Raw genomic sequence first — 13,716 nt, forward strand, 5'->3', positions numbered from 1 at the left:
AAAAACAATGACAGTGTGGAGGGAGCGCATAGAGAATTTCGCCGTCATTTTAATCTAGGACGGCACGACAGTGTTCCATCAGCACATGCAATTAAAACATGGATATCTAATTTTGAGGAAACTGGTTGGGCAATGAAAAAGAAACCTCCAGGCCGTGAGCGAACCGTCCGTACACCACAGAATGTTCAAGCTTTACAAGATATTGTCACACGAAGTCCACATCGGTCAATCCGTTGTCTCTCAGCATCTTTACAATTGCATAGTTCAAGTGTTCGTAGAATGTTAGTGAAGGACTTGCAATACCATCCATACAAGTTGCAGATAGTCCATGAACTGCAACCGAACGATGCAGTTGTGTGAGCAAAATTCTGTAATGTAATGCTTCAGAAGATAAATGATAACGAAGAGTTTGTTCATGAACTGTGGATGTCAGACGAAGCGCATTTCCACCTGTGGATCTGTTAACAAGCAAAATTTCAGATACTGGGCACAAGAAAATCCTACGCAGCTACACCAGCGTCCGTTGCACAGCCAGAAAGTGACCGTGTGGTGTGCTATGTCATCTTACGGTGTTATAGGCCCTTATTTTTTTGAGGATGACAACGGTCTTGCAATTACAGTGACGTCGCCTCATTACGTAGCCGTGCTTGAAATCTTTGTTGTGTAACAACAAAAGAGATTTCCACCAATTCATAACACAGCCTGGTTTCAACAAGACGGAGCAACGTCACATACTGCATGAATATCGATGGCAGCTGTACGCCGAGTGTTTGGACAACATGTCATTTCACGAAATGGTTATATTAGATGGCCTCCCAGATCGCCTGATCTCTCAGCTTGCGATTACTTTTTGTGGGGTCACCTTAAAAGCAAAGTGTTCCACAGTAGACCTGCTACAACAGAAGAACTGAAGGCAAAGATCCGAGAAGCAATTGCGGAAATTTCAGTTGAGATGTTACGTCAAATCATGAACAATTTAACGAAGAGACTTCGTGAGTGTTTACGTAGAAGAGGAGGTCACCTGCAATATGTCATCTTTAAAAAATAAACTAAAATGTATGTATCCTAAAATGGCAACATTTGTACAATTACATGAAATAAAATTCATTTTCTAAAAAAAAATTTTCATTAATGTTATTTAATTTTTTTAATTTCCTGTTTCTTTGAATCATTCTGTATATATGGAAGCAAACAATGGATAAGCCTGTCACGAAATGTAATTTGTTCATAACAGATAGTTTTCTAGCTAAACATGATAACAAACTACATTGTAACTGGAAATCATAATCCAGTGTAAATGCCACCAGCGATGACTGACTAGATATAATCATTTGAAATGTGTAATAACAAGCCACTTAAAACCATATTCAAAAATATAATAAGGTACAGCTAAGAAATAATGACCATGCTGCAACACAAATTAAAATAAATAGGGCTTTGACAATAATATTTATGGAATGGGCTAACAAAACTTGGAAAGAAATTCTTCAAGATTTAAAAAAAAATCTTAATTTAATGGACTGTCTAAAGAGGATGAATCACAGGACAAAATTTTATAGGAGGGTAATGAAAAAAATAATATTGCTGAAACATTGTCAAGTATTAGCAACAAAGATTATTTTCCTCAAAAAAGAAGAGTAAATCAAATTAAATTTATAATATTTAAAAAAAAAATAAGTGAAATTACACCAAAAAAAAACCTATAACCTCTAACAAATAAAATAATAAAATTTTCCTTGAAAGTTGTAACATTTCAAATAATAGGTATTTTGTGTGCACCATATTAATTTATTGTTATTAAATAAGTTTTGTTTAATTCAATTAATTATTTTAATTTAATTTTTTTCTTAATCACTACAAACTAAAAAACAGTATTTACTTGACTTTCAAATAAATAAGTAGTTCTAATATTGTATTTATTATTTATTTTCCCCTCAAAATTTATCATGAAACATATGATTCGGTTACAATGGTTACAAATTTGGTTAGTGAGGTAACATTTTGGTTATAAAATAAATGGGTACAACAAATATCACATGTATGCAATATATTGAAAATAATCTTCTTTTAAAGAATTAAAGTTTTTTCCCTCAAATCATCCACCTTACAGATATGTTAAATCAACTTCTTACGTGTGTATTCTGGGTTCTTTTCTGTTTTGCCAGTAAGCTTCTTTTGAACATGGCTTTATTTTTTCTTCTATTTTGGTATGTTGTCCATGTATTTACTTCAGTCTCTCCTGGACTCAATGAATTAATTTTTTTAATAATTTCCTTAGTTTATTTTTCTATTATGCTTAGTTCTGCTAGATCTTTTTGAACTAGTTTGACTTGTTTACTCTTTATATTTGTAAAATTAAGGAATTCAAAGATTTTTGATTTGTAAATCTGTTGTTATTCATTCTGGAGAGATGACTAGAAGCTAATTCTCTTTTTCTTATTATATTTAAAAGTCTTTATTTTATTATACAGAGTGAGTTAAAAGTATGGAAACCCACTCAACAACTTTAAAACCATTCCAAATAGAATACTATAACTTACAGGATATTGGTCAACTACATTACCTTTTGATGAGAAATAGAATTTCAACCCCTTCTTGAGGGGTGGCCCAGGAGTTGTAACTCAAATATTTTAAATGGTAACATCCTTTGTGCGATATATCATTTTAAAGAAAAATGGTTTAAATAAATAGTTGGTAAGATGTCTGTACCCAAAATGGTGGCAGGATAAATTTTGGATTTTGAAAAAATTACATTGTTAAGTTAAGGAACTGTTATCTATATATATATAAAAATGAATGTTTGTCTGTCTGTATGTCTCTCATGCCTTCCTAAACCGTTCATCCGATAGCGATGAAACTTTGGGGAATGGTTGGATACATGCCAGGGAAGGTATCTGAATTAGTTTGGACCTGCTAGGTGGCGCTGGTGTCGAGATAGTTCAAAAAATTGTATTTATGGCCTGATTGCCTCATATTTAGAATACATGTTACTTACATGGAAAGAATTATCTCTGCAAAAAATGAACCCGCTAGATGGCGCTGGGGTTGAGATATTTAGAAAATTTATATTTATGGATTGATTTGGTTCATATTCAGAATATGAATATTAGTTACGTGAGAAGAAATATTTTTGCAAAAACCATATCTGCTAGGCGGGACCGGTGTCGAGATGTTTACGAAACAAACAAATATACAAACAGAGTTTTTTATTATATATATATAAAAGGCATGTTCGTATGTGTGTCCGCTAAAGACCAAAATCTAATGGACCAATTTACGCGTGGGCAAAAGGGAAAAAGGTGGAAAGAGAAAAGGGGAAAGGTAAAAAGGAAACTGGCAGAGGGGCGAGGGGTGAGGGAGAAGGGTGAAAGGGAGAAGTTGGAAAGATGAAAAGGGGAAGGAGAATAAGTGACAGGTAAAATTTGTGAAGTTCAGTTTTTTAATTTTTTTATCAAATTGTAAATTGTGTTCACTTATACTCTCTCTCTCCCACTCTTCGGCAATAGCGAAGCATTGCCGGGTCTGCTAGTTGCAAGTAAATAGATTTATAAAAATTTTATTAAATGGATATTATCGAAGAAATTTACTAAAAAAAAATAAAAATTAATTATTAAGCATAATGTTGTCTTATTTACTTATATTTCATTTTAATAAATGTTCAAAATGTCCTCCTTCTGTTGTTTGCCAGTGTGTAAGTCAGTTGTAAAAAGATGATACTGCATTATTCAATGATTCCCTACTGATATTTTGTGCTGATTCTTGAATTCTATTTTATAAATCATCATTATCTTGGGGCTTATAAACAATACTTTTGAAGCAGCCCTATAGAAAATAATCCGATGGTGACAAGTCGGGTGATTTCACTGGCCATTGGCCATTCTATTTGACCCCTTCAGCCAATCCATCTTCCAGGAAAAAATGCATTTAAAATTTCACATACCTGAAGACTGAAATGAGACATCTTGTTGAAACCAAATTTTTTGGAAGTTGGGGCCAACAACATTCTGAATGGTTGGAATGATACGATCAAGAAGCAAAGCTTCATATTTCACTGTATTTAAATTTCTATCAATAAATTATAGGTCCTATCAATCATCCAGCTGTTGGTGGATGCAAGTAGAGCAGGTATTGTCATACCTGCTCATACATTTACTTTGATTGGATACTGTGTACATGCCTCACGATACCAGTGTGGATTAATATCTGTCCAGTGTCGACAATTATGTTGATTTACATTGTCTTTTAAAAAAAATCTGACCTCATCACTAAAAACTATTTTGTTTAATAAAATAGGATATGCACAGATATTGTTCATCATAATTTTAATTTTTTTAGTTCTTGCATCAGATGAATTTTGAAGGATTTGAAAATTTCACTGTTTAATATTTGAATCACTGAACTTTGGCTAATGCTATGTTTTCATGTTGTTGTCTGATTTGAGGAATGAGGATTCTCACTAAATTCTTGCAAAATCTCTAACAATTTGTTACTATTTATTGTTGATTTAGGCATCCCTGGTTTCACCTTATTATTAATGCTTCTTGTTTCTTCCAAATCATTGATAGTTTTGAGACTGTACCTTTTGAAACAGCATTACGATTACTGAATATTGCATTGAACAATCCACAAACATCATTATATGACCTAACTGTATCAGCAAAGCCCCTCATCATTAAAAAAGTGACCTTCTGCTGTTCGCTAAGTGACATATTGATAGCAATGTTAACAGGTAGCACAGAAAAAATTAATTTAATAAAAAACAATTGCAAAGTAGGTAAAAAAGATATATATAACAAAAGTGGCTTACAAATATGGTAATGGTAGACAACATTAGTTAGCCAACTAATCACAATAAATTCTCATAAGAAACTTACAGTGTAGTAATGGAACACTGTAAATGGAATATTACACGATGAAGTAAGCTTCATTTTTGCGACAATGGTAAGAGGCCATAAATGATCAGCGTGATTAGGTGACAATATTTTTATTTATTTACTCATTAATTAGGAACAAAAACAGTTTTTTGTATTCAAAAATAAAAATTTTTGAATTTTTAAAAATGCATATTACCTTAAAATAAATTTTAATTAAATTAGATTAAATTTTAATTTAATTCAGTTTAATTTATTTTTATTATTTGACTTTACTAAATTTAATAATTTTCAAAATACAAAATTTTATTGTGCTACAATTTTGGGTACAGACATCGTATCAACGTTTTATTTACAGCACTTTTCTTGTCTTAAAGGTACCTTTAAAATGATGTACTACACAAAGTACATTACCATTAAAAAAAAAATTTAGTTACAATCCCTGGGCCACCCCCCAAGAAGGGATTGAAATTGTATTGAAATTCTATTTCTCATCAAAAGTAAAAGTAGTTGACTGATAACTTATCCTGAAAGTTATATTATTCTATCTGGAATGCTTCTAAAGTTGTTGTGAGGCTTCCATACTTTTGAATCATCTGTATAGATCTTTATAAGGAATTAGTTTAATTTTTGTTATTTTAATAGTAATTAATATTTACCTAATGGTTTATTTTTCCTTCTTTTCCAGATCATTCATTATTCTTAAGTTATTCATTGCTAATGTTTCCGCTATATACAAGGTGCAGCAAAATGTGGTTTTCTGGATTTACTACTGTGTTGTAATTTTTAATATTAGAGTTCCACCACAGTGATTTTTTTATAAATTTGTTTAATAAATAAATAATAAAAATAATAATTACAATATAATGAAAAGAAATGATATTAATAAATTATATAAGACTTCCAACAACTTCATATTTAATATCCAATTTCTTATTCACTTGACTCATTTGATTTTCTTAGTCATATGACTTAACTATATATGATTTAGTAACAAATATTAGTAATGCACATTAATGAAATTATACACACCTTTAGGTTATTAGGTATATTGTCATTTGTAGTATGAATTAATGTTTGATCTAAATCTACCAGCAATACAAGTTTGCGGTCTTGTATTAATCTTTCCTCATCTGCTCTTCCTAATATTTTTGCTTGCTGCAAATAAAGAATGTAAATTAACATAATGATTTGTTTTTTTTCAATCTATTAATAAGAAAAAAACTTGAAAAAGAAACTTTATGATTAATGATAGTTTTTCTGAGAAAAAACAATCTATTAGAGAGGGCAGTAGTAACAGTTCTAAAAAACTGTACACGTCCGCTTCCATAGACTAGATCCTAGTTTTTAACAATATTTGATCCCATCGTCTGCCAAAATATTATAAAATATTAAAGATTTTTAAAATCTTTATGAAAAATTGTCTAATATTTTAAATTACATTTTAATTTTTATTACTCGCCAACATTGTTTAAAAATCTAAATTTGTAAAATGTTTATTTTAACTGATAATTTAAGTGTAAAAATAAAATCAGATACACTATATATTACTAATATTTATACTGCTCTAAACTAAAGTTATTCTTCTACAAAGACATATTTGGAAACTTAATTTAATTAATTAATTTGAAATTTACAAGTTCATTTCAATTTTATCAAATTAACATTTGTTTTCAGTAGAATTCATTTGTTTATTATTTTAGTTGTGTATTTGTACTGGACAGGTCAATCTCAGCTGAGTCTTTATAATCATTTTATAATGTGGGAAAGAAGAATATAATAAGCATAAAAAAAATGGGAAATTTTTACGAAATAAAGAGTCTGGCGGATAAAATTAACAAAGTTAATTTTTTAGACTAAAAATATAACGTACAGAATTAAGGTGAAGTACAAAGAAAACATATAACAAATGACACAATGATCTGTAACACATTTAATCATTCCACATACTATTAAAGAGCATACGTGCAGCTTTTTCACATGTTGTATTGCCTATTACACACTTGAACAGCTGACAAATACAATGAAGAGCTAATACAATTGAAATTCTTAATGCTAAGTGCTAAATATTTGGCACAAGATAATGAGTACTAACCAAAATTTATAGGCAACGTTTAATAAAATACAAAAACAAAATTAAAAACCAACCTAATCAGACAAAATAAACAATTCTAGCACATAACAACTAACATCACATACAAAATTTCAGAAGTTCAAACAAATTATACAATACTATATAAAATACATTAAAACAAACAAAATTTAATAAATGTAACATTTCCAAAATTCGTCACAATGCTTTCAGCCGTTATTGCGACAATGTTCAGTAACTTGTGTGGTTCAATTGATGTTACTGGTAGTGCTTATTTTACTTAGGCACATATATGTTTCTAATATGGTAAAAAGGTGCGTAGGATTTTATTTGTCCATTTATTTAATATGTTGTATATTTTTCATAACTGTATAATACAACTACATGGCATTTATACAAGGTGAGCAACTGTAAACTAAATACAGTTGCGACATATAAAATTTTATGAATGAAATGAAAATATAAATTAAATTCTGTATTTACATTAGCAAAAGTTTACAATTTTCCATCTTTTACAAAAGATGGTCAAGACTTAGAAGTGAGTGCTCTGGGCAGTGATGCACTTGTGCTCAAGCGATCATATTGAGAATCAGCTGATGCAAAATGTTATCAATGTTGTTGATTTCTTGTTGAAGTTTTTCTTTCAGATCTTTGATGTTTGGGGGATTTGACTGATTTGATAAACTCTTATCATTCAAATAACTCCAAAGGAAAAAATTGTAATTAGACAAATCTGGGGAATACGGAGGCCACTGCCCTTTGCTGATAGTTCATTCTTCTGTAAAAGCCAGTGAACATGTGCTAGTGAATTATTTGATGTGTGACAAGTTATTTTGTACAGTTGGAAGAAGAGATATTCTTTTTCATGATCTGTTAATTGAGCATAGACTTCTTTGAAAATTGTATAGTACATTTCTATATTATTAAGACTAGTCAACAAATATTGCCCCATTATATGATTATCAGAAACAGAACACCGTACACTATTTTCTCATCATAAAATGGACACTCAAAAATCCTGAGAGGATTTTTACCATGTAATACCTGGTGTTATGCGAATTAACCGCCCAGATAAATGTGTAATAATGATGCTGTATTGTAACCTGATATTGTATTTCATGAAATATGTCCGTTTACAATGTTTAGGAGAAGTCAATTGCAATAATTAGGTTAATCGCAATAATAATTAAGTCTTAAGTTGTACACTTGTTACATGATAGTTTCAAATTTAAATCAAAGAATATTATGCCAAAATGCAGTTTTAATTACTTTTTGAAAATTGTACAGTACACTGATTTTCTCATTATGAAGTGGACACTCAGAAATCATTTGTTGGGCTTCTAGAAAGTATCCAGAACAAACATAACTTCCTCCACTACAACTCTTCCTCGATCAAATAAAGCATTTTAGAAAAATAAAATAACAAAGAACTAAACAGCAATGCATTGAAACAAGAACAGTTTAAGACAACAATAGATGATAGTAGAAGAATGTATTATTTATCACGTTGTTGTGATAACTCAGTATAAATTTTTTCAAACTGGCAGAAATTCTTAAAATATAAGTTATAGTATGTGGAGTCCTAATGGATGGTTACCTATTTTGTTTTACATTTAAAACCAACTCTGTTGTATGCCATTTTTTAACCAAATTATGTATGTTATTCTTTTCCGGGCATTCAGGAGAAATTTTTCAGCGAATACTTGATGAGTTTCTAGGAAGTATCCAGAATGAACATTAACTTCCACTATAGCAACCCTTCCTTGATCAACTAAGTGCTAATAAACTTGATCAAATAAAGTTTTTATAAAAATATAATTGCAAAAAACTAAAAAACATTGTACTGAAGAAGGAACAGTTTACAACTGACAACAATAGATGATCGTAGTATCATACACTACTAACAGCAGTGCTAGCAGTAACAGTGTTAAAGATGAAACTATAACTGCAATTCAAGCCAGCTAGGTTCAGTTTAAGTTGTTAATTTGTTTGAGTGAGTAAGAACAATTTTCTTTTTTGCATATATGTAGTGTATCTATCATACACCCGACAATTAAATTACATAGAATGTAAAATAAAAAAAAATTAACAGCTGAATTAATATTTAACAAGTAAGTACAACTTTAAATATTTATAATACGATTTTAAATAAATGATACTGCTGATCTATAGTAGTATGTCATTTAATTTTATAATAATGTTGCAAACTATCTTAATTATATTCACTGATGTTAAATTATTCAATAAATGTTTAATTGTTTTAATCGTGTTTGAGTTATTTTACAACAGTGATTATTTCAAGTATATTATTAAATACAAACTGAATGTGATGAATACAATAAAATATTTCAATAACGTGTTTTCTATTATTTCATTTCTTGTGTAATTTTCGCAACTTTGATAACTGATATCTCAAAACCAGCCTGAATAAAAATCCAATATAAAAACATATTTGAAATTAGATTTCAACATATACACTACATTTATTTATTTATTTTTTAATGGAATTTATTTACAACTAATTATATATTACTTTAATCTGCAATATATTACTATATTTAGTCTACCAACTGAAATGTAATGTATAACACTACTATTATTTGATAAATGGTCAGGAAATTTCAAATTTCTTGGTAGTAAACATGTATGATTTAAGCTCATGTGACTTCTTAGATGAATATGAAAAAAAGAAATAGAAAAAAAATTAAGTACTGTAAATCATACATGAATAAAAAACCCAGGCTAATAAGAAAATATTTTATTTTATGATGTTTTCTAAGTATGATGGTTATGAAAATGGTATAAAAAATTTACTTTCTTTAAACTTAATCAGTATACTAAAAGAGGCTTTGAAAAGACTTGCCAGATTAACAAATATAGTAACATAATACCAAGGTTAACAACTATAGTTAGATTCATTAAAAAAAAGCCTTTAAATTGAAATAAATGGTAATATAAAAATTTTACACAATTTGAATCTGTAAATATAAAAAGTAATATAATAAAAGTAATATTATGAATCATTTCATAATTCTTTGAAACATACAACAAAACCAAATTAACACACATTTCATTATGACATTCATTCGGAAAATTGAATGTTGATATTATTCCATTATTCTTTTCTTTCTGTGTTGACAGAGGACATTTATATACATATATATTTATACATTTGACCTCCTCTGAAAAAATGAATAAAATCAACGCCTTTATCAGGAGCTTTGGAATAATTTATGTTAGAATGGGGCCCATAAATTTATCCAATGGGCTTCATAAATTTTATTGGATTAAGATTCCACATTGAAAAAAAATTGATAAAACTAAAATAATACATAAATCTTCTCATACTACAACAACCTATGAACTACTGTGTAATAATGTAACTACTATGTTGTAATATTACAACATAGGTCTCATCAAATGAAAAAAATAATACCATGTATACATATGAGGACTTGCACTTTAATAAAAACCCAATGTAGAACCAATGCTCCTTATTATTTTTAATTATTCATTAAGGTTTTAATTCTTCATGAAAGAAATATATAATTTATTAGTGGATTTTCATTTAAAAGCCTAGATCTTCAAATAAATTCAGTTTGGTTTCAACGTATAGCAAAGAATATTCAAAAATAACTATTTTTATGAATAATTAATTTTTATTATGTTAAAGAGTAATATTTGTAATATGATAGATAAATGTTACATTTTGACGAGTTCAAATAAAAAAATTTAAATCTACCCTCAAAACAATTATTTATGAAAACATACCAATGAACTAAAGTAGGTACATTTATTACAATATATATATACATATATTATTATAAATATACTTGGTATTCGTATATTTGGTGACAATATTTGTGGAGACCAAGCATATTTTTTATTTACATTTAAAAAAAAAAATTTTTTACATCTACAAGTCAATTTAACTAATAATCCAAAATTTTAGTTTTCCAGGTTCAAAAATTGCATATAAAACTTCGACCTTCAAGTTTTTTGAATTGGAGTATATTGTAATAAGACTAGCTGTGCATATCTAATTATCTATTGAAATAAAATGCAAAAACAAAATGAAGCTATAGTTTTTTACCTCTTCACTGACTTTAAGATCAGGAACACTATGTACCATTGGAACTGAAGCTTGTTGTAATGACTGTTCTTCTTTTCTTAAATCTGCACCACATTCAGCACACAAATCATTCATTACAGTAGGATGTGAACATCCTCGTTCCAATTCCAGAAGGGGCCCTCTGAAACCCAAAACAAATTTATTTAAAGAAATACAGGGACAAAACAAATAAATTTTATAAATATATTGAATGCAGAATAGAATCATTCACAGTATTAGTGTAAATAAGAATGTAAAGTAATAGGATTTAAGTAGTACTATTCTCTTCTGAACCAGTACACAAGGAAAAGGTTCAATAAAATCTGTGTAACATAACAAATAAGTTTTTAATAACCAACATTTTTTCAACTTCACTCTTACATAGGCAGAGTAATGAATGTCATGCAAATAACATTCATAAATGTTCTATAAATATGAAATATAATATTTCATCAGTTTATAGATAATATATTCAGTGTAATATTGTACTATGTTATGTTAGTGAGTAGTTTTCTCTGAAAAGTTAACTAATTTTTTGGTAAATTGAAAAATAAGGAATTAGGTTATTTATATATATATATATATATATATATATATATATAATTGATATTTATTATATCAAACCACTCAAAATTTATCAAAGTTATTATTTTTAATTTAATAAACTTAAAGCAATTTTGCAATTAAAATTAAACTTATATAGCTAATTTTTGTTAAATATACACTCTATACAAAAATACTAATTTTAACATATTTATAACCTAAAAGATAAAATTTGTAAATTTAAATTACCGCGCCTCTTTCAAGAGCACTGTGTACTCACCCTGGCAGTACCAGTTCCCCCTCTTTAGCCAACAGTTTGCGAACAGTGCCGACCTCCGTAGCCTTTAATTTCTTATGTTCTCCTTCACCACCGTTCGTGTTTACATCATATAACAATATAACTCTTCCCTCGTATACAATAGTACCTTCTTCAACCTTCCATTTAATAATTTTCGCAGATTTACCTGTGGGAAGACAAATCACCACTTCTTTTGCGCCCATATTGACCGGAAATTCCCTCCAAATTGTGTTGTTACGAGGGATGCTATTGGCTTATAAAATGAGTAACTTAGTATTCACCAATCGTAGTTAGTTTTACAAAATTAATCTTTAACGTAAATTGATTTTCATGACGCTGGAAGCTGGTACAGGTACAACGAAATGGCGGTTTTGAAATTTGTTAGGTTATGACATGTTGGAACCAGTCAAACGATTCTTTCAACAATCTTGTGAAATCGTGTTTGGAATTAAATGATGTAAATTTTCTTCGATCACAAATTCGTTAAAACTACATTACGCCATACTATTACACATTAGGATTAATACCAGTAAGTTGGGATCATGATGTATACTTAACTATAATTGTGATGTAAACATTGTATTTAACTTACAAGTATATTAAAATTGTAGTAGAGAATTCAGTCCAATTTATCTAAATATTGATATTGAATATATGTGGCTGCATCTACGTGTATCAATTTACTTGTTCATGGATTTGGATGGGTTGAATTGAATCTATTAGTAGCAATTATATTTTGGTTTTATTTATCGTGACTTGAGTGTCAAGAGTTGTATATTAATGTTAGAGCTGATGATTAGTAGTTAAAATAGTTATTTTCATAAATAGTGCATACATAATAGTGATAAATGATTATCATTTCTTTCATAAAAATAGTGATAGAATGTTTTAAACTGCTTGTGAAGTGAAAAAATAACTGCTCATATGGCTGTTATTTTTAGATTTCTGTTCTATGAAATTTTTATGATATTCATCCATAACATTGTCACTGTTTTTTTGTTCAAATATATGAAATCTAACTCGTAATGCCCATATCATTATCTCTTCATTTATAATTTTTTTCCCTTATTTCTGTTAAATTTAATTCTCAAATTATTATTCATAGGTTTAAAAATGTATTTGTTTATTAATATTTGTATGTAGGAATTAATCTATGAATATATAGGAAATAGCCATGTAAATATTTTCTTAATGTTTGTTATACATTATTTTATGTGCATTTTAATAGTATACTTGTTGAAATAAATAAGCCATAAAATTAACAAAATTTTAGTATAAGTTAACATAAATGTTTCCCTTTTGTTGTATGAAAAATACCAAACAATACATTCATTTTTTTTTACATACAGTATACATACATAATCTATTTTATATTATCTGCTCAGTTCTTTATTATGGCTATAACTTGTGTAAAGCATCTACAGTGTAAGAGGCGTCAGGTTGCTTTCTCTGAGAGTGATGGATATACAGTCAGTCCTTGAGGTGAATGGAGTGTTATTTTCAGAGCAGAATACTAGATTTGCAAACAACATGTTTAACTTATTGAGTAAGGTAATGAAAAAAATCACTTCATTCCTAACTTTCTACAGCAAGTCCGGAATGGGATGCTTGTTATTATAGAGAATGGCTTTGCTTTTTGGAAGGGACTTGTGTCACATAAAACTGTACATAATCATTTATTGTATTATAAGAGACAAATAAATGTAAAATATTCATTAAGAAAATTTTATTGTTTACAAAATTAATGGTTACAGAGTGAAATTTTATATGTAGGCATACTTATTAGCTTAGATTGGCACAT

The 13,716-nt window shown here is 28.7% G+C and overlaps 2 protein-coding genes across 5 annotated transcripts in view; one reads left to right on the plus strand and one right to left on the minus strand.

Annotated features, from left to right (window-relative positions):
* Fcp1 (RNA polymerase II subunit A C-terminal domain phosphatase Fcp1) overlaps positions 1-12,123 on the minus strand; it is a 30,650-nt gene extending 18,527 nt beyond the window's left edge. For both annotated transcript variants that reach the window (XR_012755633.1, XM_075359520.1), the window contains exons 1-3: positions 11,898-12,123; positions 11,057-11,216; positions 5,904-6,029 (exon numbers count right to left, since the gene is read on the minus strand). Coding sequence is in view for 1 of the 2 variants with exons in the window: in XM_075359520.1 (XP_075215635.1) it covers positions 5,904-6,029; positions 11,057-11,216; positions 11,898-12,118 (507 nt within the window). In the remaining variant the exon portion in view is untranslated. The remainder of the gene's footprint in view (positions 1-5,903; positions 6,030-11,056; positions 11,217-11,897) is intronic.
* LOC142321442 (uncharacterized) overlaps positions 12,121-13,716 on the plus strand; it is a 35,283-nt gene continuing 33,687 nt past the window's right edge. For 2 of the 3 annotated variants that reach the window (XM_075359522.1, XM_075359521.1), the window contains exon 1: positions 12,121-12,444. The gene's annotated coding sequence lies outside the window, so the exon portion shown is untranslated. Of the gene's footprint in view, positions 12,445-13,327; positions 13,467-13,716 lie in introns of those variants that run through there. The other variant, XM_075359523.1, reaches the window with a different exon arrangement.

The sequence above is a fragment of the Lycorma delicatula genome, chromosome 3 (assembly GCF_047948215.1).
Source record: "Lycorma delicatula isolate Av1 chromosome 3, ASM4794821v1, whole genome shotgun sequence".
NCBI lineage: Eukaryota > Metazoa > Arthropoda > Insecta > Hemiptera > Fulgoridae > Lycorma > Lycorma delicatula.